Source organism: Trichoderma reesei (genome assembly GCF_000167675.1).
Source record: "Trichoderma reesei QM6a unplaced genomic scaffold TRIREscaffold_5, whole genome shotgun sequence".
NCBI lineage: Eukaryota > Fungi > Ascomycota > Sordariomycetes > Hypocreales > Hypocreaceae > Trichoderma > Trichoderma reesei.
Window position 1 is genome coordinate 815,536 of NW_006711152.1, and position 26,078 is coordinate 841,613.

Consider the following 26,078-nt stretch of genomic DNA (forward strand, 5'->3'; position numbering starts at 1 on the left):
GATGTCCTCGACTGATCCGCTGTCGAATCACCAGGGGGCAGGAAGGACTTCTTCGGCTCGTTGGAACCACTCTCCTGAGCAGCAGACGACGTTTCTCCTGTTTGCGCCTTCGGCCCTCCTCCCCGATGCAAAGGAGAGTCGCGTCTATGCTGTTGAAGCGCTTGTCCTGAGTTGAACTTGCGGCCACAACTGCATATCGTTCGCTCGTTCAGAGTAGGCGGGGGAGCATTATCTTTGGGCGGATGATTTGGTGAGTCGCGCAGGTGTTGCCCCATCGCTGACGGAATCTTGAAGCGCTTGCCACAGTGACAGCGAACTTGGCCTTGCGTCTCGGGCATCATGTAAATGCTGTAGCACTATCTACAGCTTTTGGGAGCCTGTAGGTGGTTCTTCTGAGAGAGCAGCTTTCAAGGCGGGGAAGAGAAGTTGGCTACTGCATGCAGCACAGAACTTCAAGCGAGCAGCTCCGCCGACTATGTTACACGAACCTGCAGCTTTACGACCCCGTCAAGTCACTCGAGAATTCCGATTGGTATACATTAGCTAAGCATCGAAGATCCCTGAAGAGCCAGTTTGCAACAGCACATACGGAGAGCCATGGCGAATATTGTACTATACATGTAGTGTTTTTTCACATGTTGATGACTTGCTTATGATCCGTTCCAGTAGCACGTTCAAGTACTATATGTTTCACAGGGCCTATATCTGGTAATGCCCATGCCAGCCGATGCCTCTTCACATATACATTCATGGAGACCTGCGTTCATTGCCACCCAAATTCCTGACTTTGTTGCCGTAATACACCCGGTGGGCTCTTAGCAGCCTGGAGACAATATACTACAGGGATAAACAATGATCACCATGCGTTCGGATTTCGTATACAATTTGGTCATCAAAAATATATACACTCAGTCACGCCCATCAGTCCTCTCCGTTCATCATCAGATATCCTTGTCAACAGCTCCGACTTCACGAACGCCAACACCGTACCCCTGGATCTAGCCTTGCCACAGGGCTGGGCCAGGGATGGTGTAGCTCGTGATTGTTGTGTAAGGGTTGAACAAGATGCCAGGGTCAGTGGGCTTGTAGAGCTGAGTTGCAGGAGTTCCGGCAGGGAGCGCTTTCGTGCCCGAGCCTGTGACGGCGATGTTCACGCACTGAGGATAGTTCTGCATGCCGTTCGCACTAGAGGCACCATGGGCACTGAACATTAAGACGTTAGCTGAGAATTGCCAACCTTGGGGCGGTTCAACAAGCGAGAAGACACATACGCAAGAAGTTCATGGCGGAAGACATAGTTTCCGGGCCTGAGGCTCGACGGGATCTTCACAGTCCACTTGTTGCCCTGGTTGATCAGATCCTGCTGCGCCCAGACTTGGGTGTTATAGTTGATGCCGGCCTCCTGAATCTTGACCCAGCGCAGGTTGTTCTTGTTCACGGTCGTGCACGATCCGCTGCACTCAGCCACGTAGGTAACGATGGGACCGTAGGGGTGAGGCCAGACGCCAGGGCCCCATTGGAAGACGATGTTGCTGCCGGCCGCTGCAGTGGCAGAAATGGCACCTGGGGCCGCGTTCTTGTGACAGACAATGTCGGGCGTGGTGTATTGGTCAGGGGAGATGAAGCCCAGGTCTAGGTCCTCGGCGTACCTGCATCTGCCGTATCAGCAATGTGCTTAAGAAGAAGGGTCTTCGTGTTTGCATTCGTAACGTACCAGCCAGCAACGTTGGGGAAGTGACCAGTATTCTGCTTCTGATAGTAGTAATCGACTGTTTGAGACACATGTGTTAGCAGTGGTCTGTCTTGCTTGGGCAGGGAAGTAGACATACGAATGAAACCCTGATTGTATTGTCCATTGATCGTGAAGTTTTGGACTTGTCCATGGCCGAGAACGCTCCCGGCAAGACAGCCAAGGGCTGCAAGAATGGCGCAGGACTTCATATCGATGGGGCTTAGATCCTTAAATCAGAATTTGTCTGTCTCAACAACTCGTCTCTTATCATAACCAACATGACCGCGCTCATGTATATATATGTATAGAGAGAGATAGAGAGACGCATTGGGTCAGGGCTTCACGATCGACGATCTCCCCCAGTTTCGGCCACTTATTGAAACAAGATATTTACCCGGCGCCGGAGAATTAGAGTCTGCCAACTCATAGAACTTGGAAACAAATGTCACCTCATGTCACATTCGGTGAAAATAGACACCTCATGTGACAAGCACCAAGAATGCCACCTCATATACAGGTTGAACTCATGATACATCGATGGGCTTCACAGAAGGCAGCGCTTACTGGTGAATTGCGCACAAGCAACACTACCATGAGACAAGCGGACGTAATATCTCCGTATATAGCCAGAGGGATTCAACCACGGCTAAACGAATATGCTTAAATTCTTGGCTAATTTTCTTTTCATAGCCTCAGTCTGGCTGCTGAATTAGGAAGTATTGTTTCGTTCCGTTTTCTTTTTGGCATAGTATCTATGACTGGTATATCAAGTGATGAAACCTTCTTCACAGCATGTGGTGAGCTAATCTATGCTGGTATTTGCGTTATGATGCCTCTAACCAAAGGCAAGCAAGGTCATTGAATACGGCGAGACGCCATTTTATTGGCGGGATTAGCAAGCGGAAGTACGTCAAATACCAATATGCCGTGGAAATGCATGTCGAAAAGTTCGTAAATGTTTGCCGAGACTTTCCCATATTCCGAGCGCAGATGACCATCCTCGAAGAGCCAAGCCGCTCTATCAAGCTATACTAGTATGGATTCCTGGCCACACAGTTGGGAATCCAAGCGGTAAGGTAGTCAAAATCGGGGCTCTTTGACATCTTCTTACGTGGCTTTGACATGACTTAGGTGGCTGCCCAAGAGTCGCCGATTTCACGAGCATTAAGCTTGCAACATTTTCCAAAAGGGGTTACCAGCAGCTTGTGATTGGTTCCAGACGTCGACCCTCACTGTTTTCTAAAGACACCACAATTGCCTATTTTGCTTGCCAAGATCAAGATGAAGTACGTGATTGGGGCGTTAATAAGACATGCTCTGGTCGAGCGGAGGAGGTGAGATGAGGTGGCACACGCTTGCCCAAGTACAAATGCACAAGTCGTTTACATGAATACCTCACCGATTGGTGCGTCTTTGCCCTCAGGAGTCAATATTTATACGAGCTACCTCTCGAGTATCTAGGGCTTATTTTCGCTGGTACTTTGGCAGAGTTGATCCCGCCATAACGTATATCGGCGTTTCCGGTCAGTAGTGTTCATGACGGAGTGTATTTGCGCTGACATTGTCCATCAGAGACGGATCGCCATCGGTGCATCAAGTGACTATGTGAATCTGAGAGATGGAATAAGGAAGGATGCCGGAAAGATTCCCATATGTATAAGTTTAGTAGTCATTGACAACGCAGCTGGTGCAGTTACCTTATATGAAATTGACCGTATATAAACTGGTACACATTTACTCACCCCAGCTCTTCTCACCATGGAGAGGTCTAAGAGCTTGTCATGACTACACGTCCGCCTTTCAACAAAATGCAATGGATGGAAGATCAAGTCTCAGTTTTAGAACCAGTTAACCTCTTACCGTCAGTATTTTCATAGGACAGTGGTCACGACATTGATTGAAGCTAACGCCGACATCGAGGAACTATCGACAGACGATATTGCTTTAGCCTACGCTCAGACAGGTGAGAATGAGGCGTATATCATATCATATTCGTCTTGGAAAAGTTTAAATGGCAATAGTTAAGGCTATCTTAGCTATAGAAGGCATAATTTCAACAAGTTTATGAAGTGAAAGGGGCAGTGAGGGCCTATAAGAACTGTTCCGGAAGGAGTTCAAACTTCATGCGCACTGGAAATCGGGTGGCTTCTCAATATGTAATTGCGTTTTTACTTGGTCACACGGCTTGCTTTTGGTTTCACTTCAACAAAGGATTGCTAGACCCGGCATTGAACGTGTTCGTAAACGGTGGCATGTTCAACACCACTACCACCCTTAGAACGCAGCATACTCTTTGCTCAAAAGATCGTTCTACTTCTCCGCCATTTGTACCGCTGAATAAACGCACTTTCCTTCTCGTCCCTTGTCTAAACTCCTTTTCGCAGACTTGGGTAAAACCCTCATCTGTACAACGTCTCGTAGCTCTCCAGACTAAGAGGCCTTTGTATGTTCAACAGCATCTAGCAGGCTGGAATAATGTAGCTACACAATCCATATCAAGAACAGTTAATCCGGCATACATCGCCATTTCTAACATCGTCACAATTCCTGAAGCCAAGATAAGTATGAAGCGACTTGAGTTTGACCCTTGTCATTGCTTTTCTACATGTCTTTCCATAGTGATCTCACTCCGGCCCTGTTTCGGATCACTTCAAAGGCCAAGGTCGCATTAAACACACTCTTGTCTTATGAGAGTCGTTGACAACCATTGATCATCTTGAGTTCAAACCTCGTTATACAGAACACTGGAGTACATCATCGGCTGTCTACGCCAGGTAATGCCATCATGCAGGTAGAGAACAGGGATCATTGCATACAGGGTTTCAGGTTGAGCAGAGTATATGTTGTACGAAGTATCAGCACCAGGATTGTTTCTTGGAAGACCATACAACGAGTGTAACCAGGCACAACATATTTTATGATAAGGCATCACTCTAAGAGCTGCGTCATGAGGTTCAAAGCGTGCGGAGTTCGAGGTCTATAAATATGTGCCAAAGCTACCTTATTCGCACCAGCATTATTTCGCACTCTAACTTCATCATGTCTGGTATGCTTGTCACTGGTGTCGTTGCTTGGCTGGGCCTTCTCTTTTACTACCACTACAATCGAAAGAAGAATGCATCTCCGAGTCTCCCTCCGGGTCCTAAGCCTTTGCCCATCCTCGGCAACATCTTCGACCTTCCACCACCTGGAATTCCTGAATTCCAGCACTGGCTCAAGTTCAAGGATCTCTACGGCCCAATCAGTTCCATCACAGTCCTGGGACAAACCATAATCATCCTCAGCGACAAGCAGACAACGGACGACATTCTGAACAAAATGTCGCTCAAGACGTCGAGCCGCCCAAGATCGTTTTTCGCATACGAGATGTGTGGTTTTGAGAACTTCACGTCAGGCAGACCGTACGACGCAACCTTTCGACTGCATCGGAAGTTGATGCATCAGCAAGCAGGCACAAAAGCCATCGCCTCACAGTACAATCACATTCACGAGGTAGAGTCCCGGCGACTTCTGAAGCGGATGTTAGACGACCCAAATAACCTGCTTAAGCATTTCAAGACGTGAGTTCGCACCTGGATCTGCGTTTGTTGGTAATGAATACATCTAATGGGTGCAACACACAGCGAGGCGGCCGCCATGATACTCAAGATCGTGTATGGCTATTCCATCGACCCAGACGCCACCGATCCTCTGGTAGAGTTGATCGACAAGATGATGTCCAACTTTTCGGAAGCAATGGTACCCTCGCCAAGACTATGTTGAAATAGAGAGTGTGATGTTATGTGTATATTGATAACATGTAAAGGACTTAGTTCAACTAGATACAAACGTCGGGGGCAGGGCCCTTCTTATACACTGACTTCGATCCGCAGAGACGGACCGGACTGGGGTCGCCCCGTAGTTCAACAGACTAGTCGACATGATTCCAGCTCTCAGGCATCTGCCCGATTGGTTTCCCGGCACAGCGTTCAAGGAGACAGCCCGGCGATGGAACAAGATCAATCGCGATACGGTAAACATTCCATACTCGTTCGTTGAGCGCCAAATGGCAAACGGTACCCATCGCCCATCCATGGTGTCAGATCTCATCGAACGATACACCATGACTGAATCGCAGAACGGAAAATTGGATCGTGACAAGGAGGACGCTATCAAATGGGCGGCAGGAATCTTGTACGGCGGAGGATCAGATACTACTGTCGCCGCTCTGAGCTCCTTCATATTAGCCATTGTCCTGTTCCCGGAAGTCCAGCAGAGAGCACAAGAGGAACTCGACAGTTTGCTCGGCACATGTCCCGAACGGCTTCCGCGCTTCGAAGATCAGGAACGCCTTCCATACACCTCGGCTCTTGTTACAGAGGTGCTACGATGGTATGGAATTGTGCCAATTTCCACGCCTCACATGGCCGACCAGGAGATCATCTATGGCAGTTACCGCATTCCAAAGGGAGCCTGTCTGCTTCCCATAGCCTGGTGCCTTCACCACGATCCGCTCACATACCAAGACCCCTTTTCTTTCTCGCCAGAGAGGTTCCTGGAGCCACGCAATGAACCCGATCCAGGGGAAGCATTTGGCTAGGGCCGCAGAATTTGCCCCGGTCGATACTTGGCCGATGACAACCTCTTCATAACGATTGCGCGGATTCTAGCTGTCTTCAATATCACAAAGGCGGTGGACGAACATGGAAACCCGATAGAGCCTCGTGTAGGGTACACGCCAGGGGTGGTTTCTCATCTGACACAATTTCCGTCTACGGTAATTACTGCGAGGAGCAAGAGGCACGAGGAACTCGTTCGTTCAATCGAGGTAGACCATCCATGGGAGAAGAGCGACGTTGATTCTCTTAATTTTGATGCCGAATTAATGACCAGCACATGAGCATGTCAGATTGCTCCTTACTTGGCGATATTCATTGTTCTCAGCGGAAGGGGGGGGGGGGGGGGGGGGGGGGGAGGAAGAGGTAATTTGACCTGCTTACTCTCCTGATTCTTGAACGTTCTTCGTTATATGGGTTCGGATGATTCAGGGTCTGATTTAGATGCTTTGCAAGGGATTATTGAATGCTATGCAAGATAAGGATGGATATCGTTCACACAGTTTAGCCTTGTGGATGCAATATATTGATTCGCAAGATATGAAGCGGCTTCGACATTAATACGGGCATTATGTATCGTTTAGACCATCGATCGGGTTAGGGGATCATTAATAGAGTCGTTTTCCTGGCTGCATGGAGGATCCCCATCTCCAGCAACTTTCTGGAAATCATAACGCGACTTCGGGTCCTGGGCACATGTCCAATCATCATTCACTCAGATCACCTCCTCCTGCATCTTCTTCTCCATCATCTCCCACAGACCCTGGCCTCTATGTCCAGATAGCCAGTAGTTACCCTCGGCGTCTTTCCCCACAATGATGATTCCATCAGAGAAGCTGTACGGGCCCTGCACACTCTGTACATACGATGGTGTAAGCGGCGTGCTGCGCGGCGTCACAGCCGCCGCCGACAGATCGGTCCCGTACATGTTGGCCTTTTGCCAGTTGGAGAACATGAGCAGCTGCATCGAGCTGCTGCCGAAGAACGGAGGCGCCCTGTTTGCTGGATCGAGTCGGATCAGCGACGTGTAGGCCTCGACTTGTTCGCGAGAGCCCTGCTCCTTGATTGAGCGGCGGATCTGGGATGCCAGATAGCTGAGTGGCTTCTGGAGCACGTCTTTGGCCGGCATCAGAGTGACGAGGAAGCCGACGCAGTTGCTGAGGAACGGCCGGTTTTCGGGGATCAGATCCTTCAGAATTGGACGCCATTGATAGGCTTGTTGCACAGCAATCTAGCAAGCAAGTTAGCATATTGATGTTCGGTTGGTCAGTCAGATTGCAGTTGGGATAGTCACTTACGGGTCTCTCTGAGTTCGCAGGGAGATTAGAAATTGCCAGTCGAGATACCCAAGCCACGAGGACATCTCCCTCGCTCAGGAACGGAACTTCCCACTTCTCGTTGTCAGGGGGCGCCTGAGCAGCAAGTTCCGCGACAGCCTTGACTCTCAACTTTTCAAGATACTCAGCAGGCATGCAGAGCATACGATGCTCCTTCTTCCTGATGATCAAGTTGTAGGAATTTTGAAGCGCCCACCAGACAAGGCCGGGCTTGGACACATGGTGCTGGGCGAGAACATGGGGCTCTGTGGGATTCTTGCCGACATTCTCCAGGATATACTCGTCTGGACCAAGCGGCTCAGGGATCTCGTCTTCTCTGCCCTGGAGCGCCAGCATCCAGGCATCGAGGAGAGCTCGTTTTGCCGTCGCATCAAAGGCGAGGTGTATCCAATGAAGAACGACGACCGTCGAGTTCTTGAACGAGACAATACGTAGACCAAGCTGAGGACGGTCGGTGTAGATGTAGTCATCGAGCTTCGTTGGCACTTCAGGGCCATAGATCAGATCCGACAGCTTATCAGGATCTCCCACAAGTGCCGGTCGGCCATCGCGGGGAGGACGGGGTATGTGTGATGCCGCGGGATGATCCTTCACGGCCAAGTCGCTGTGGTTCACATGGTCAAACCCCACTGCAGGGCGGTCTGGGGAGAAGCTGGCTGGTATATGATGCTCAAGTTCTCCACGATCCTAATTCATGCGAGAGGGGCAGTTGTTAGATTTCAGCCAGATCGGGAGGGGGGAGGGGAGGGTTGAGCACGGCTTATATTGCGCACATTCTTTCTCAGCCGAGCACCCAGCTTCTTCCAGCCAGGGCGGCTCACGACCCGTTCCAAGGAGCTTCGTAATCTCTCGGGATCCAGTACATCGTCGAAAACAAACAGGGTATACAGAACAAACGTCCTGAAGATGATCGTATCGTCAAAGAAGCCGACGGGGACAACCACGTCGGTCGGTACACGCTGAGGCGCCTGAGGCTGCCCAGAGAAGAAACTGAACATCTTTGCCAAGCCGTTACACCGTCTAGTTGTCACAAAGGGATCCTCGGCAGGCGAAACATGGTCCCCTCGAATCCTATTAATATGCGAGAGAAATAAGCGGCGGCGAAGCAGCCGTTCTGCGACGGCACCGGCTTCCGTACTTATCAGTCCTCTTTACTCCCTCCTGCCCCTGTTGGCCCCTTCATTATCGGCCGTTACCCGAGATTGACTCGATTCTATCTCTACCTACTAACTGCATGAGCAAAAAAGAAAAAGTCAGGCCCTCTTCGGAACCAAGGACCAACAGACAGTTGTAGTCCTGCTTAAAGCCGGCACGGGTTTGCTGTCATGCAAGCGACAGGAGAACCCAGTCGGCGTTACTACTACTAGCCAGGCCAGGGTCTCCGTATTTGGACGTTGACGGTTCTCTAGCGTCTCCTCTCTGTCGAAGATATAGTAAGCTACAAAATGATAACTGACAGGCGCAGGGAACAGCAACCTGTGGCAATCTGCCAGCGTCTTCGGACGAAATCACCCGGCCTCAGGGGTTGCGCGGACCTGGGGCCGATTCCCCCGGATGAGGCTATCCTCGGCAAGAGGCCCGCAAAGGGACAGGGACCGCCCAATGAACACGTGCATACACTGGGGCAAGGAAAGTGTTGTAGCGTCTGAAAGACCTCGGTGAGTTTGATATGTGTGCGTATCATGGGTCTCTTGTGTGTGCTAACCATTTCTCGCTTCCAAGTTTTTTTTTTTTTTGCAAACCGCTTGTCTGGGTCCATCCTCAACTATTCCAGAAGCGACACCCGAAGTAACGTCAACCCGTGCCGCTTCACTGCGGCACACGAACTCGGGGTGGGGGAGGTAATTCTGCCGGAAATACGCAAGCCATGGGTTAGGGGGGGAGAACAGAGGGCTTGCCATCAGGCAAAGGAGCTTCCCAACCCGTACGAGTGCGTACGCTACCAAACTCCGAGAGGCTTCGTACAAGTGAGAGGGAGAGTTCTGCTGTATCAAACATGATCTTCCGAGGCATTGGTGCTACAGGTCGAGAACCGTCAGAAGCCAAAGATCAAAGAGAAACCATCATACCACGATGGGACAACCCATCTTCACGCAATGGCATGACTGAAGGATTCTCAGCCATCGAGTTCAGATTTGGCGGCCCAACAAGGTCTAGTTTAGGAAACCAGGTATTCGGCTCAATACGATATACGATACGGAATTTGAGAGGAGCTGCCGCATCCAAGCCCCCAGCCGCCAGGGGAATGCCTGCTTCACGCCGGTCAGACCGTTCCATGTTGGTTCCATGTCCATATTCCATGGGCTTACTTGTCGAACTTTTGCTATTGAGATCTGCAAAAACAAGAATCCTCAAACACACACCGCTGACAGTATTACGGAACGGACCGAAGCGGGTTGTGTTGTTCTCTTCATACTCATACCTACTTTATATCCCACGATGGCACCCAAAAGCCACAGCCGTTAGGAGTTTGTTGGTTCTCTTTTTGCGACTTCTCGCAGACTATTCCGTATCACCTCCGTTTGAAGCTCTCCTATTCGCTGCAGCCTCTCTAGGGCTGCCCTCCCCCAATTGGCCAATATGGCCTCCTTGATGAGTCGAAACGAAGAAGGCGAGCGCATACAACAGATCGCCAATAGCCTGCCTCCGATACCCGTCCATGGCTTCACAAAGACGATTCAAGCAATCACATATGTCATCTGTATCCTCGCGACGTTGACCGTCGGCCTGCGGGTCTACGTGCGCATGCGGCTATCGGGAGCAGAGCGAGCGTGGGGATGGGACGACATCTTCGCAGTAGCCGGCTGGGTAAACAACTTGTCCAAGGCCTTTTCCATGATACGCCGTATCGCCGACAACTAACAATTGGGAGGCAGGTCCCGCTACTACCCTCTGTCGTATTCCTGCTACTGGCAACCTACTATGGCCTGGGTGCCCGTGACGATCATGTGCCCGAGGGCATGCTCATCTACTACCAGGTCAGGGTGAAGGGCTACATGTTCATCTTCGAAATGGTGTACTTTGCCTCGTCGGTTCTGACGAAGCTCGCCATGGCCATCATGATCCTGAGGCTGACCTCAACCAGGCATTATGCCTACATCATCTGGGGGAACATGGCTCTGCTGGGCGTAAACGCAACAGTGTGCTTGATCATCATGTTCGTCAGCTGCTCGCCCCTTCCGGCGCTTTGGAATGAGAAACTGTATGTTGATAAATTGCTTCCCTACCTATGAAGATGCTCCTGACTGACAGAACCGCCAAAGTGGCCATTGCCGTATCGAGTACGGTTGGATCATCATCAGTTATGCCGGCTCTGTCGTTCTCGCCATCGTGGACTGGACCTGCGCAATCACCCCGTTCTTCATGTTGCGAAGTCTGCAGATGCCAAAGAGAAGGAAGATTTCGGTGCAGATCATTCTTGGCTTGGGTATCTTTGGTAGTGCCGCTGGTCTGGTTCGCTTGGGGTACTATCATGCCTACGACACTGTCAAGTACCCGAACCAATCACTTTGTAAGTGCTGCTTGCTATTTCACCCGACAATTCAAAGCTATCCTAGGATCACTGACCAAACCAAACCATCTGTGTAGACAACTGGGGTTCCACGATTCTGTGGTCAGTCCTGGAGGCTGGTTTGGGCATCATCAGCTGCTCGCTGCCTCCCCTCCGTCGCCTCTTCAGGAAGTTCTACCAAGGTTCATCAGGCCAATCCGGCATGAGGTCTGGACCGGCAACAGTCGACGTGAGATTCACCTACCGGCCAACTTTGTGATATTGCTAACTGTTCCTCGCGTCTAGGGTGGCACGCAGCTCAACAGCATCAGTGGGAAGCTGAATGCGGGACTGACCAGCATCAGCCGCAAAGAAGGCTCCAACTGGGACAGACTCGACGACGGTCAGTCGACCTCTAGCCAGCAACACATTGTCAAGTCCACAGAAGTATACGTCGAGACGAGCACCTTGGACGGCGACGAGCCTCAACATAAGCGCAAGGACGGCGAATATTCCTGGAACGATCACGTATAACCTCAAGCCGAAGTCGACTCAGTCGCAAAAAATCGGTGTGTCTGTTATCGTATCAAAAGATCACGACTGACGTGTGTGCTTGCCCGACCAATCTCAACAAACACTGGCTGTTTTACAACTTATATAATAATCTTTGTCTTTCCTTTTTTACCTATATACCCACAGGTACCGTAACATAGTTAGAATTATAGAATGGGCATGGCTTCCATGCATCTCCATACATCACACTCATACATATCCTGCCTTCTCCGTCTTGGGGTATCGATGTAAAAGAGCCTTCGCAGCCGCCGCCGCCGTTGCAGCCGCAAAATCCTGCCACCTCTTATTTTTGTGAGAATCTGCATAATCACAGACACCCTTGACAATGATGCATGGAATTTCTTCCCATATGCCCGCTCCCTCCATCTCAAAGGCTATCACACGTTCTTTCTTCGCAATCCTATCGCGATCTTCGCCTGACTTGAGGACCGTGTCTCCTGATGCCACGGCGCCAATGTGAATTGCTGGTTTTTGTGCCTCTTCTTGACTGTTATGTTCAAGCTCTTCTTTTTCTTGGAGGCGTTCCCTAGGTATGCAGGAGCTTTCTTCGCATCCCAACTCCTCACATGTGGCGTTCAGAGCATCTTCGCAAACAGCATCAGCGCTGCTACTGCAAATGGTGCAAAGAGGTGTGCCTGAGCCGCGATGCTTGTGGCGATAATCCGAACGAAAGAGTCTATCTTTGGCTGTCCCAGGGTAACGGTACTTTGCGAGCGGTCGACGATTCCTGCCCTTTCCCGCATTTTGCATCTGCAATAGGAACTGCGCCGTTTGAGTCCGAAGCAGCCACAGTCCTCGGTCCGTCTCGAAAGTGTTCAGGAGGCCTTGAATGTTCTTTGGTGCTTTGCTGAGATTCTCTTCAAACGAAGCCTTGCGTACAAATCCGCTCGGATATTTTCTGCCAAAGTCGTGCTGGACAACAGTCTTGCCAATGATCACATCGCCAAGCAGGATCTCGTCTTCTACAGAGCCGCCAGGGCGAGGCACGCCTCCACAGACGCCCACAAGCAGCGCCAACTCGATGTTATTGTAACTCGATCTAAAACCGGCGGCAGCAGCGGCGGCGTTCGATTTACCCATGCGTGGAAGTAGGGCGAGGACGACGTTATGCTTGCCGATGCGGCCTGTTGTGTAAGTGTTGAGATCCCCCGCCGCTCTGCCGAATTGGTCCCCATTCTCATCCCAGAATTCGTCAAATATGTGACAAACTGCATTGTACTCTGTTGCAATGGCGCAGATAATGGCGACACTAAAGTGCTCCCTGTCTGGCGGAATAACAGCAGTCGTCGTCATGGCAGGATGGAACCTGGAGTAAACGAGAACAGTTAGCGGCCCAGGCTCTCTTCTATTATGGGGACAAAACACAATATATAGATTGGTTGGCTACACACAAGGATTTGGAGAGCACCTCTGGGCTTCTGTAGCTGGAGAAACTGAAAGTGCTCCTTTGTGATGCCCGAGGAGGCTCATGACTGTTCGTGTTTCGGAAAGGCGATGAGACGCCCATAGTATTTTTGGTCTGCTGTGGCATCATCAGACTTTCCACATGGCAGTCATCCAGTTCCAGGGGTTCTGTGCTATACATCCTCTTTGGCTGAGGCGTATCAGAAACGGAATCTCGGCGTTTCCGTTTGAGTCCTTCAGGATGAAGCTCCTTCTCGAGGTTCCGGACGATCTGTTCGTAGATGACCTCTTTCATAGCAGTGCCAGGCAATGGAGTTTGCTCATGCAGTCCTTGTTGCAAGTGCATGTGTAGGTATAGGCATCCTTGCACAGCTTGAAGGTAGAAACTGTTTCGATCTTGTCGCGCCTCCTCCACGTAACCGCACATCTGTGCCCAATTCACAATGTTTCGGGTAATGTTCTGGGGATCAACGTCAAGCTGAATCTTCTCACCATTGACAATTTCCAACAGCAACTTGGCAAATGAAAGAAGCACAGGATTGCCAGGCCCAATCTTATCGTGTATGTTGTGGTGTGCTGAGCTTGGAGGGTGTGATCTTACCAGGATATGCCACCAAGGCGGCTCCCCCTGACGGCGAGCAGAGCGCATAACGAATATGCTTTCAGCATTCCAATTGCAAACAGCACGCTCAAGGCTCTTATCGAAGAATACCATCAGGCATCTGGCAAGGGCCAATGCCAGGGATGTCTTTTCCCGGTGGTCAAATCTTTCTATTGCCAGTCCTCGCAGGTAAGCGCCAGGGCTAATAGGACGAAACATGTTCTTGTCCAGCAATGAGTTGAGGGCTTCTTCTTCGTAGTCCTGGATGGATGAAGCGATTGGCGGCTCCTCATCCGTGATGTCGAATAGTCCTCGTTGGTCGAACAAGAGGCGGAGCTTTGTACGGTGCTTCCATGATTCGTGTATTGAGATGCAGATATTGTTCTTCTTCTTCTCGAGATTGGTCGGAGCTCTACACTTTGTCAGTGCTGTGTCTTCTATTAAACCGTGGCCCAAGTCATACTGTATAGAGTCACAGATTGCTTCCTGCCAATCGCATTCAGATCGGCAACCGGATATGAGCATCTCAATCTTGGGCCAGTTTGACCCGGCAGTGTGCAGTTCATCCAATACCCTCAGCTTGACCTCGTGCATCATGCCACAGTTCCCTTGCTCGAATTCCTTGAAAATGGCATCCATGACGACTCCCACCGGGTTTTGTGCAACAAGGGGGCGGCTTCGCTCTGGCTTCGTCGCCGCCTTACTCGTCTGGCGCTGAACGATGCCATGCCAGTCTTGAGACCGATCCTTTCTCGCCGCCAGCTTATGGAGGAAAGTCCTCCACGCTGCCACATGATTGAGAACTTGAGTCATGGTTTCGCCATAGGCAGGTATAAATATAGACGAGCTGGGATCGCTCGCCAGATTTAACTGCCTGGAGCCCGATTCATCAAGGAAGAGCATCAATGCCGCCAAGTTCGGATAGAGGCTACCAATCTTCTTGATGTCGTGGGAGTCGCCGCTGCGGTAACCTTCTCCGTCATCATTATCATCATCATCATCATCTGTATGTCCTCGAGTATAGTCCTCATTGACCATACGGTCGAGAGAAGACAACAGGTCATGTGCCCTCCGATCCAAGTCCTCATAGTCGGCGTCCGAAAGATTCACATCTAGACTCGTGGTTTTCAGGATATCGCGAAGGTCGCAGTCCAGCAAATCGGCGTCATTCTGGACCCTGGTCGGCCGATTCGCGGTCGTTTTGCGATGCGTAAACGCCGCAAGTCGACCAGCCAGGCGCACCTTCAGTGCTTGGAAGCCAATCCATGAAAGAGACTCGGTCGGGAGCATGGCATGTTCTGCCTTGAGACGCTGTTATATCAGCACACGAGATGTTGTTCGCTTCCAGCTTGTCCTTGTTCTCCGAGAGTGACATACAATAGAGGCTGAGGGCTGAAAGCGGGGGGGCTTGTGAGGCTGTCATATCGTAGGCAGTCAAACGACCCTGTCCAACTGAATGCTGGAGCCTTGCTGCGCCTTGAACATGCAGTATCACGGCGCTAATGTTTGTCTGCTACCATGCCGATACCTTTGATGCATGTGACCTGTCATGGCTGCATAGTAGATTGAGGGATTCCTTTCAGGTATTCTTAAAGTAGATCTCTATACATGTATGTAATTATGCCCAAGAAGTCATATGGGCAATATCGGGGCGGGGTTTCGCAGGAATAGTGAACAGAAAGGACGACTGGCTCTGTTTTACATTTCCATATCCTGCCCTTTGAAGACGTCCTCGATCTTCCTGCAACTTGCCTCGAGCATCGCCTCGTAAATATTCCGAACAGCAGTCAAGTCTTACAAGATTCTTCATCGCATCTCTCTCACCTGCTAGCAAGTCTCGTCGTGCGGTTGCAGTCACACATGTCGACCACATGAATCGATTCCACCTTCGATCCATCAACGTCCAGATGCTCCCCTACAGTTATGGACGACGGGTGCAAAGACTCCAACGAGCCTATCTTTGAGTTGGCGAGCGAGTGTGAACAGCTATTCTCCCAACATCTCTCGAGACTCAAGGATGCAGGCGACGCAAATGCAACAAAAGCCGTTGGAGAATTTCAACAGCGGTTCTCAGCATGGGCCGCCTTCTTGGGCGTCTTCGCAGTGCCAGAATCATGCCTTGACCGCAAGCTTCAACATCATGCTGAAGTTCAGGATCTGGTGCTTCGCTTGCTGGACGTCATGAAGAGGAACTTGACTTATCGTATGTCCCTGCGTGTCAGCCGTAGTATACTTGGTACTCATGAGCCTGTAGTTTTTGAAGCCCCCCATTCCTCGGACGGCGTTATTGTCGAGCTCCCCAATTTCGAGCAAGCATCAGCGTCTAAAGCCCACCTCCGCATCAGCATGGAAAGTCTACGAGGGGTCGAGGGGGCAATCGAGCGACTTCATCACCTTGGCGGGACTATACAGCTATCGTCAGAAGCGAACCAGGCAGTCCGTATTGGCAAATTTGCAACCAGACTTGACTCGTCCTCCTTCGAACAGTTTGCGCGTCTGGCTATTGCTTCGTTATATCCAGAGGCTAGCCCATCCTTACTCGAACATCTCGCTCGCGCAATGGCAGACATGTATCACAAGTTTCACTACCGGCGATCTCGTCGAGCAAGGCTCCAGCCTCGGCCCCTCGTAATCCTATCTCCTATCAATGAGGATTCCTCATCCTTCAATCAGCCAAAGCCATGGAAAGCAGATGCAGTGGGAGAGCCAGCTTCTCCTCCCACAATGACCTTCCATAGACAGAGGCCCCCGCCGATAGTTAGGTCTCATCTAGGGGCCCGATCCCATCAGTCAAGGGATTCCAAGCCCACATCTCTTGACAGTCAAGAGTTCAAGCAGCAATTCTTTCAGAAGAAGGACGGTTCGGTGAAGAGCAAAACAAAATCTATTGTCGCCACACAAATGGCCTATCCCCCACAATCAGCAGACAGCCTACTTTGTGACTGGTGTTTCTCACCTCTTTCCGAAGATGGTTCCAAAGGGGATAATTGGAGGTAAGAAGCCTGCTCTTTTGCTACGCTAAACATCAGCATACTAACAGCCGCGGTACTAAGGAAGCATCTGAACGAAGACTTCAAGCCCTTTGTCTGCATCTCTGAAAATTGCAGCGAGCCGTTGAACAGATTCGCAACCTCTAGAGCCTGGTTTAGCCACATGCTAGAAACTCATGGCCAACACTGGCATCGACAAGTTCATTTGCCGGTGTGGTATATTTGTCCGTTATGCAACACTCAAGACACAACCTTCTCCAGAGCACCAGGCCTTGCTGAGCACCTTATGAAACTCCATGGGGACGTTTTCACCGCGCAACAAGTTCAGGTCATTGTTCATCAGAGTCGACTTCGAGCCCCCCGGTCACAAGATATTTGTCCCCTGTGCTGCCTTTCTATGACTGATGGACCATCGCCCGGTGAGGACGAAGATAAGCAGTTCTCAAAGCAAGCATTTCCAACATCGCCTGCTCAAGACAACCGTGTCTACGAAACACACAAGCGCATCAAGACAGAAGCAGGTGCCAGGCACCCGGACCAGCAGATTAATCCCAACTCTAGTTCAGCAGAAGAAACGGCGCCGGAGCCTCAAGCTTCATCATTCCAAGATCGTCCTCCGTTACACGTTGAGGCTATCGCAAAACATGTTGCGTCACATCTCCAAGGCATCATGCTTCTCACCCTGCGGATGATGTCTCTGGAGCTCTCCCCAGAGATTCCAGCTGACAGTCAGAGTCTGTCGGGGGGCACGGACGACGGGTTGTCTCGTTTTGGCTCAACGCGACAATTGTCTCACCACGAAGCCCAAGGTCAAGGGATGAGGACAAGCGATGAGTCGTGGAACCAAGATGGCAGCAAGATGGATATCGACGATCCAGTTTCGGAGGATGCCATCCCAGATTGCGAGCATGACGTTGATTGGCAGGATGTGATGCTCAATGACGAACCCTCTCCAGAGGCCGACGTCTTCCTACAACGAGTCATTGACTCCGGTGCGTTTCAGGCCAAGGACGGAGACTTGCCATCTGATGATGCTGCCATCGATACCCACCAGCGACGGAGACTTCACCCACAACGCGGTGTCATCATCAACCTCCCATTCCGCCGCGATCCCCTCTTCACAGGCCATAAGTCTCTTCTGCACAATCTCGTTCAAAGGTGTTCATCACCACCCAGCCGGATTGTCCTTGTAGGCTTGGGTGGGATAGGAAAAAGTCATCTTGCTATCGAACTTGCTCACCGAATCGTGCTTTCGGCGGATACTTCGGTCTTTTGGATTCGTGGCGATACTCTGTCCAGCATCGAAGATGGTCTCGAAGACATAGCGTCCAATGCAATCTCGTGGAGGCACAGGACAGACAGCTTGTCGAAACTTGCCTATGAATGGCTGTCAGATGAGCGTAACGGCCGATGGCTCATCATCCTAGACGGTGTCACCGATGACAGCTTCAGCTTCCTTCAGGACAAGACAAGTCTACTCCAAAGCCAAAATGGCACAGTACTCATCACCACGCGGTACAAGACGGTGGGGCACAGACTTGCCGGAAATCGCAACGATGTTATCGAGATGGAACCCATGGCGGTCTTTGATGCTGTTGCCCTACTGGGACGAAAGTTGGGGCGTTCAGGGAACAACTCATGGAGAGGGCCGCGCTCAACCAGCGATCTCGTCAAGTCACTTGGCTTGAGCCCACTGGCTATCTGCCGAGCGTCGGCTTACATAGAGTCCATGCCAGCTCCTGAAGACGCGGAACGAAACGATGGAGAAGGCAGAATTGAGAGCAATAGCGACGAAAGCGAAGACGAAGCCTTCTACTTCGGTACTCATGCAGTGTATCCGGGGAGCTATTCAGAGCCCGAAATGACCAGACTGGGCCTGGCTACGTTTGACGTCGAGAATTGGGAAGAAAAGCAGGAGGGAGAGAAGGAGAAATTGAAGAGGGTAAGCTCACGATGCACTCCAGGCCACAGCACACCATTCTGCCATCCCAGACAGCTAACGGACCGATGAAAGGCTCGATATGTCATGGCCCGCAAGTTCAAGCAGCTACTGAGCAGTGAGCAAGAGAGAACCAAGCTCCTAGAATTTGAACCTTCCAGCTCCAATGGAAGCGGAAAGAGACAGGACAGCATTCTCACAATATGGCAGAGTTCGTTCAGGGCCGTCCGCGCGGAGAGATCGTCTGCGGCTGACCTATTAGCTCTGATGAGCTTCTTTGACCGCCGGGGAATCCCGAAATGGCTTCTAAACATCCCCAGACGCAATGATCCTAGCCTTCACAAAGGAACATCTGGAATCTTTGATATCGACTCCGACATAGAAACGCTGTTAAACCATTGTCTCATATCTTCAAATGGCACGAAAGACATATTATCAATGCACGGGCTCATGCAGCTCGCCGTGAAGAGAAGCACTAACCACACTACTCGCCATACATACGAGTATCTGTTCGTCAAGCGCCTACAAGAAGCATTTCCAAGAGATGTGTATTCCAACTGGACAACCTGCGAAGAGCTTCTGGCCCATGCCCAAGTCGCAGCAAGCCGCCAACCAACAAGCAACTACCTATTAGGATACTGGGCGTCTCTTCTGTATCACGCAGCCCGATTTGCTCGAGCGCAAGGCAACTATGAAGTTGCCATGAAATTGGCCGACCAGGTCGTAAAAGCCCGGAGCCATCTGCACTCGGAGAGCATCGAATCACCGGTGGCCTCTTCGTTGACTGCGCTTATACATATGGACCAAGGGTCATACGACATGGCTGAGAAGATATTCACACAAGTGGCGGATGTATACAGGGACGATGATTCCTACGCAAGGCTGACCAGCATGCACAATCTGGCGTGTATCTACAAGCTCAGGGGTCTATGGAAGGAGGCTGAGGAAATCCTTGGCCCGGTCACAATAGACCGAAGAGCGAACTGTGGTGAAGATCATCCATGGTCTCTTTCAAGCTTGGCTAACCTGGCATCGCTGAGGAGGGCTCAGGGCCGGTATCACGAGGCCCATATAGTCCTACTTCGAGTGTTCGAAGGCTACACAAGGAGGTTCGGGTTGGACCACCCACGAACACTCGCCAGCATGAACGATCTGGGCTCGATCTGCAGGCTTCTGGGAATGCCAGACGAGGCAGAGCGATACCAGAAACAGGCATATGAGTCCCGCAGGATGATTTTCGGCGCAGATCACCCGGACACTCTCGCAAGCATGAACAGCCTCGCCTCCACATACAGAGTCCAAGGCCGCCTCGACGAAGCCGAAGCCCTCCAAGAACAAACACTGGAGGCTCGCAAGAAGATACTTGGGCCAAACCACCCCAGCACCCTAGCCAGCATGAACAACCTCGCTCTCATACTTAACGACCAGGGGAAGCATGGAGTGGCAAGCAAACTGCAGTCCCAAGTGCTCGACGCTTGCAAGGAGAAGTTTGGGCCGGAGCATCCGCACACGCTGACGAGCATGAACAACCTCGCGCTCATATGGAGGAACCAGGCGCGGTATGCGTTGACCAAGTGGACGATGGAGAATTGTGCCGAGGCTCGGAGGCGAGTGCTCGGGCCTGATCATCCGTATACCCTCGCTTCGGCGAGAATAGCGGAGAGTTGGGCTTCTGAGAAGGAGAAGATGGCCAGGTAGTACTAAGAGAAACGGCAAATTGCATGTCGAAGATGACTCGTTCGGATAAGGAAATGTCATGATGCATGATGTGATGAGACCTTACCTACCTACTGGTTGATGAGACTAGGTGCATCGTAACATCCTCGTTCCAGTGAGAAGAGTGTCAGAAAGTGAGGTGAAATCAGGCTTGGTTTAAGAGAAACTATACTGAACAAGAAGACGCTACAAGTCAAGAAACACCGAGCCATCGACTCGCAAACTCGCATTCGTCAGTTTCCGCTTCAAGCTCGACTCCACAATCTCAACCGTGCAGTCCTTGACATCTTCTTCCAGCCGTTCAAGCCTCTCGCTCACCTCCTGCTCCAACCGCTCCATGGTCTCATCAAACCGGTCATCGATAGACTTGAACACATCTTCTGTTTCCGCCTTGATGCCTATTATGCAGTCATCTAGTTGTTCACTGACTTCTTCCTGTATTGATGCACTATGATCAACGTCTACTGCGTCTGAGACCGTGTCTTCAAGCTGCTGCAAACGACTCTCGATACCATCGAGGCGAGTCCCGAGATCATCGAGCTGTGTCTTGAATTGACCTGCCACATCGTCGATACGAGCGCAGATGCGAGTCTCCATGCTGTCGAAAGAACTGCGAATGAAATCGAAAAGATCATTGGAGACCGCGGAAGATTTGCCCTTGTCAATGGGTGAATCAATCCTTCGGCGTTTATCTGACATTGACAGTTAGTATCGAGCTTCATGCGTGTCGGGAAAAATCAAAGCATAAGATGAGAGACAACTTACTCTTTGAAGCTTCGCCTTGCGATGGCCCAGCATAAGATGGAGGAGGCACGTCAGCATCGTCAGGTAGCGCTCCAATGACATTATCAAAAGTCACAATCTCGCCTCCCCTGCCAGCATACAATGACCCGAGATTGGCACATCTATCGTTTGTACGGGGACGATGAGAATCAGATTCCAGCGAGAATCTGCGGGCAATCAAATCCAAGCGCGATCTTTTCAGCGGTGAAGAAAGGTTGGAATTGTTAAGGTGGATGGTGAATTCAGTCGCTCTAGCCAAAGCCAGCATTACACTTAATGCGCCTTTGCTCTGTTCTTTCGTCTCCAAAACAAGACCCTTGGGGACAACGAGGGAAGGATGTTGTGTCAAAGAGAATGATAACATCGGGCGGCTGGGCTTAGACGTGCTCGGCCCCGAGGACCGTCCATCATTCAACGTGATCTCTCGAACTGATTCAGGGTGTATGAACAGAAAGAGGGTATGCTTTTGGCCTTTGGCTTTACTGCCTTTATGGAGGACGGAGCAGTAGAGCTTGAAGAGACACGTGTTGGATAAAGTGTCGAAGAAGATGTCGAGGTGGACGCCATCAGCACGCTGCTTCTGACTGCTGTCATCATTCCAGGTGACTGCGTTGTTGTGATAGGACATGTTGCTGTCGACAGTTTTTCCATCGCTGGAGTCGGACATTGTCATCTCATCGTCATTGACGTGATCCCGCACATCACCGTCATCGCCGTTGCCGTTGCCCTCATCATCATCACGCTCAGCTTGCAATTCACTCATCCGTTGAAGAATGCGATCATGACTTGAACCTAAGATGTTAGTTGACTACCACCAGCAACGGGAAGGGTTCCAGATGTGGTCATCACATGGTCGAGGGCGACAGGCGGAATCGGATATAGTGGAAAGTCCCACCGCTCAGTACCGGCTAACGTCGACACCAGAGAGAGAACTGCTAACGGCGGCCGGTGGGAGCGAAGGTTGTCACCGGCTTTTGACAGCGAGTAACAGCTTCGTACGTTCAAGCAGGCTTGCGCCCATCAAGAACCAATCTCACCACAATCGGCGGACCATACAAGACCCCGCCCATTTCAGCAGGCCTGCACACAAGTGTGCGAGGGCGTGCTGAGTATGCGACGGAATTTTAGTGGTTCCATTCACGCGAAGAGAATGAAGAACCGCGGTCTTGCTTCGCAGGGGGCCGTCTCTGGTGCGCGCGAGCGAGTCGAGACGGAACGGTAATCCACGTAGGCAAGAGGCCGCCGAGTGGAATCACACTGGAACTGTTTTCACTGACCCAGGCGGAGAGAATGGCTGCGTCGGCTCGTCGGCATCGTCGGCGTGGCGGGACGTCGACATGATATGGATGCGGTTGGTGATGCGGTGAGGCGTGCGTGAGCGAGGAATGGCTGGGGAATGAGGAGACGAGCGAGGTTGCTTCTATGCGTTCGGAGCGGAAGAATATTAAACCGTAGAAGCAAGTCACGTGGTAGCGCGCTGCCTGATTCGGTGGCGTCGAGAATGTGCTTAGTCATCATGCTTCTCCCGCATGCTCAGTCCAGGATCGACTCGAGGTGAATGAAACAGCACCAAAGCGACCAACACGAGCCATGAGATATCAACATCGGATCGTAGAGACCACGATGATCATATAATGACACCCATATATCCAGGTATTATGATTCATCACAGTGGCGGACGAGACTGACTAGAGCTACAACCAATATCCTGAATTTGTGCACATCTTATCCCGGGCAACTACTGACTGGAATCAGACATCAGGCCGAAATCATGCTGCTCAGGAAACAGCCCCTCCGTCATGAGCGTATAGTTCGAAAAGTCCTTGTACGCATCATCCGGAAAGTGAAAAATGTCCCCCAAACCCTCATCCAAGGGAGTACACGCAGCATCCTGCATCGAGCCAGCAACCTCCGCCGGACTGACACCCTCTCCACCCACCACAGCCACTCCCTCCTGTGGCCCCATACACGAAGCATCACACGACTCCTCCTGCTTCAGCTGGTGAAGATGCGCCGGGGTCAGCCTAAACAGGTCGGACCAGAACACGCTGCTGTTGTCGAACGGCTGGCCCTCTGCTCCGCTTATACTGCGGAGGGCCACTCGGGACAGCTTCTTCAGTATGAGTTCGTACTGCTTCGCCTGCAGGTTGTTTTGCTTGAAGTGCTGCAGTATCTGGTTTGCTCGGTAGATGGCAAGCTCGCATTCTCGTGCGTCTCCCAGACACCCAAAGTATGCGGCGCACACAGTCAAGGCTGATACAAACGTCCAACCCCTGCGTTTTGTTCAAAGTCAGCAAACTATATATGCCAGAGATGAACGCTGTTCCTGTCGACAAGGATCTGCACTTACACGGCAAGCGGCATGTTGTTGTAGAGCACCCCGGCCACGTACAACTCATGAAGCAGCTGAATCGTCTTGAGCGCAGTATCAAAGGAAGTCATGGCCCCATACTTGACGCTCTTGTCCACTTCAGAAGACTCCTCGCCGTCGCGCATCTCCGATCCCACAGTCGTCGGCGTTTTGTTGTACTTTGCCCTGAGGCAAGCAATGAGAAATGGCCTCGTCAACAGCATCATGCTGAAATAGTAATTGCACGCCACCGTTGCGTTCCTAATGATGAGCTGCCTCGTCTTGGGACACTTGTTGTCCGAAAACGCCGCAGGGCTGATGCTCCGAATCTCAGACGGCAGCTCGGTCCCCATCTGACGGAGCTTGCTCGACAGCCGTTGAAGAAGCCCGAGTGGCGCCGAACGTTGCGTATAGATCTCGAGCAGAGTCTGCTTCAGGATGGAGATTGCTCGCGCCGACTCGTAGAGGCCGAGCTCCTGGCATTTCTCAGGGTGCTTCGGATCCGGCCGCTGCCGATGGTCCTCAAAGTCTTCTTCTGCCGAGTCCATGGCCGAGGTCATCGGGGCGCGACCGATCATGGCGCAGAGCAGGATGTCGAAAACACACAAGCTACGCCATACTCGCTTTCTACGGTAGGCCACGGCGTCAGCGAACAGGTACCGCATGTGTCTACTCAGGGGTTGAGAGCCTGTCCCTACCTTAACCGCCTATCCTCCAGGCACTGAGGGAATGTAGATTCAGCGCGATGATACCCAAGTGCTTTGGCGGCGCTTATGGCCGTGCCCAGGTTCAAGTACCCTCCGTCTCGTCGACAGCAGCCAAGCATATACAGACTGATGAGTGAAAATGCCTGGACTGTTTCTATCGTGGGATACTCCGTTAACTCTAGCAGCGCAATGCGGCGTCCGTGATAGAAGAACGACCGAGATCGATGTGCGTCCAGCGCAGATGCGCTGCGTACTTGCGCTGCAAAGGCAAGCACAAGGTATAAGACAGCGGAGCTGCTACTCGCAACAGAGATATTGCCGCTGATCCAGCGACTGAGCAGGTTTTCGACTGTAGCTCGGTTGATGATATCAAGCATTCCACACGTCTGTATATACACGCTGTCAGTTCATGTCCTGTTGCAGCTCACAAACTGAATCTCACATCACATTGAAGGCTTCGGTGACAAAAGGGAGAAAGGGGGGGGGGGGGGGGGGGCGTTACCGATGTGAAAAAGACTTGTATCAGATCTTCCAAATCTTTGAGATTCGCGTTGCTATAAGCCAAGACACTCTCACCATCCGTCGGCGGAGCTTCCGCCAGCACCGAGAAGGAAGAAATCTCCTTGGCCACATCAGCAAGTTCTTCTTCGCCTTGGATGAGCTCCTGTATGTTTCTGAGGAAAGACAGCGCCGCGCAGTCTCCATAGTACACTACAACAATCGCACAACACTTTAGCGACCATCTCTCAAGGTATGTATGAACCAACAGCGCATCGTTGGTTGGGCGTTGAAAGGGAGGCTACGTACTGGCTCGCCCCTTTGTATCACGCATCGTATTCGGTACTTTTGGAATCGCGATATGTATGCCATCCTGTTCTCTAAGCCAACGATCGGGATGATCCTCTTGTATGTCCTCAACCTTTATCGTCCTCGTCTTCGTCTCTTTAGACACGTCCATGTCCGCTTCCTTGGGCCATGGCCGTTGCCGTCCGTATAAGCGTCTATGAGACGAATAAGAGCAGGTGCTGGATCTCTCCCGCTTGATGCACTGTCCACAAGGGCAAAGTCCATCGCACTTCGTCTTGTGAGTCTGGCAAAGGATGCAAGCCTTTGCGATCCGGGTTCGTTTCTCGGACCCTGTATGACGAGGCATGATGACGACAAAGACCAATTCCGCAGGAAAAATGAGACAAGAAGAAGAAGAAAGAAGTTCAAGTTGTGGCAATATTCAAACGAAGCTCAGAGAACGTTAAATCCGTCTTATTCAATCATTCCAAACCTTAATGCTTATTTTGTGCGGGACCGCATGTAAGACGTGCCCAACTTCAAGCTGATAGCTTTTCGTACTGTCTCTTGGAGTAAGCTGTAGTAAACTCTCCGTCCATAATCAGCTCTTCGATTCATCTCTCCCTCAAGCCAGAGAGCAAAGATCCGCGGATTTCCCGGACCTACCAACCCTCTATAAAACTATAGGGCTGCCAGCTTGAAGTAGACAGAGGGATGATGCATGGCCTCCGCGGCCCCCCGAACGGTGATGATGCTCCAGACCTAGCTCTGTGTCGCAGTCAGAGCCTTGCCACGATGACATTCTACTCACTGAAACCACAAATCTAAGTTTTACTGACTTGACAGCAGAGGACACGGAAGTCAATGAGGTGCATCATCCTCGGATTAAGAGCTGGAATTGCTTGAATCAGTTATTGAGCCTTCTGCTGGTTGATAGAGTAATCCTATTTGAACCGTAGCATATTCCTATTTGAACCGTAGTGGTCCGTGCCTATACCAAAATCATTACGCTTACACCACCAGTCCCAGAGCTGCACACCCATATACAGTATGAGCTGATGGTACATCCTGTAGC

At 51.2% G+C, this 26,078-nt stretch overlaps 7 protein-coding genes across 7 annotated transcripts; 3 read left to right on the forward strand and 4 right to left on the reverse strand.

The window, feature by feature from the left end:
* Positions 1 to 768: 768 nt before the first annotated feature.
* On the reverse strand, positions 769 to 1,986 carry cel61b (glycoside hydrolase family 61). The gene is made up of 4 exons (XM_006963817.1): positions 1,830 to 1,986; positions 1,715 to 1,769; positions 1,272 to 1,649; positions 769 to 1,203 (listed from the first exon to the last, which is right to left on the reverse strand). The coding sequence occupies exons 1-4, from the start codon at positions 1,939 to 1,941 to the stop codon at positions 999 to 1,001; spliced, it is 750 nt and encodes a 249-aa protein (XP_006963879.1). The 5' UTR covers positions 1,942 to 1,986; the 3' UTR covers positions 769 to 998.
* Positions 1,987 to 4,771: 2,785 nt separating this feature from the next.
* On the forward strand, positions 4,772 to 6,611 carry TRIREDRAFT_3121 (uncharacterized protein; the record flags this gene model as incomplete). Its single annotated transcript, XM_006963472.1, has 5 exons — positions 4,772 to 5,292; positions 5,356 to 5,470; positions 5,634 to 6,262; positions 6,320 to 6,488; positions 6,540 to 6,611. 5 exons carry the CDS (start codon positions 4,772 to 4,774, stop codon positions 6,609 to 6,611), a joined length of 1,506 nt encoding a protein of 501 aa, XP_006963534.1.
* Positions 6,612 to 7,042: 431 nt separating this feature from the next.
* TRIREDRAFT_76374 (uncharacterized protein) lies at positions 7,043 to 8,662 on the reverse strand (the record flags this gene model as incomplete). Its single annotated transcript, XM_006963818.1, has 3 exons — positions 7,043 to 7,558; positions 7,626 to 8,351; positions 8,438 to 8,662. The coding sequence occupies 3 exons, from the start codon at positions 8,660 to 8,662 to the stop codon at positions 7,043 to 7,045; spliced, it is 1,467 nt and encodes a 488-aa protein (XP_006963880.1).
* Positions 8,663 to 10,256: 1,594 nt separating this feature from the next.
* On the forward strand, positions 10,257 to 11,434 carry TRIREDRAFT_58767 (uncharacterized protein; the record flags this gene model as incomplete). Its single annotated transcript, XM_006963633.1, has 4 exons — positions 10,257 to 10,472; positions 10,541 to 10,866; positions 10,928 to 11,175; positions 11,253 to 11,434. The coding sequence occupies 4 exons, from the start codon at positions 10,257 to 10,259 to the stop codon at positions 11,432 to 11,434; spliced, it is 972 nt and encodes a 323-aa protein (XP_006963695.1).
* Positions 11,435 to 11,916: 482 nt separating this feature from the next.
* On the reverse strand, positions 11,917 to 13,020 carry TRIREDRAFT_58910 (uncharacterized protein; the record flags this gene model as incomplete). Its single annotated transcript, XM_006963819.1, has 1 exon — positions 11,917 to 13,020. One exon carries the CDS (start codon positions 13,018 to 13,020, stop codon positions 11,917 to 11,919), a length of 1,104 nt encoding a protein of 367 aa, XP_006963881.1.
* A 5,047-nt stretch (positions 13,021 to 18,067) lies between these two features.
* Positions 18,068 to 20,359, forward strand: TRIREDRAFT_58396 (uncharacterized protein; the record flags this gene model as incomplete). Its single annotated transcript, XM_006963634.1, has 3 exons — positions 18,068 to 18,447; positions 18,576 to 18,606; positions 18,761 to 20,359. Coding segments are annotated over 3 exons (2,010 nt in total), but the record flags the coding sequence as incomplete, so codon positions are not given.
* A 204-nt stretch (positions 20,360 to 20,563) lies between these two features.
* On the reverse strand, positions 20,564 to 25,370 carry TRIREDRAFT_105475 (uncharacterized protein; the record flags this gene model as incomplete). Its single annotated transcript, XM_006963820.1, has 8 exons — positions 20,564 to 21,069; positions 21,143 to 21,945; positions 22,438 to 22,549; positions 22,907 to 23,433; positions 23,511 to 24,179; positions 24,209 to 24,603; positions 24,720 to 24,928; positions 25,025 to 25,370. The coding sequence occupies 8 exons, from the start codon at positions 25,368 to 25,370 to the stop codon at positions 20,564 to 20,566; spliced, it is 3,567 nt and encodes a 1,188-aa protein (XP_006963882.1).
* Positions 25,371 to 26,078: the final 708 nt, after the last annotated feature.

What these genes read in the sequence shown, in the direction of transcription:
- cel61b (XM_006963817.1), bottom strand. Translation starts at nt 1,941, where the DNA reads ATGAAGTCCTGCGCCATTCTTGCAGCCCTTGGCTGTCTTGCCGGGAGC. An exon ending in TTCCCCAACGTTGCTGGCTG is followed by an intron (nt 1,650 to 1,714) that starts GTACGTTACGAA and finishes CGGCAGATGCAG; the next exon opens with GTACGCCGAGGACCTAGACC. An exon ending in TTCCGCCATGAACTTCTTGC is followed by an intron (nt 1,204 to 1,271) that starts GTATGTGTCTTC and finishes CTTAATGTTCAG; the next exon opens with TGCCCATGGTGCCTCTAGTG.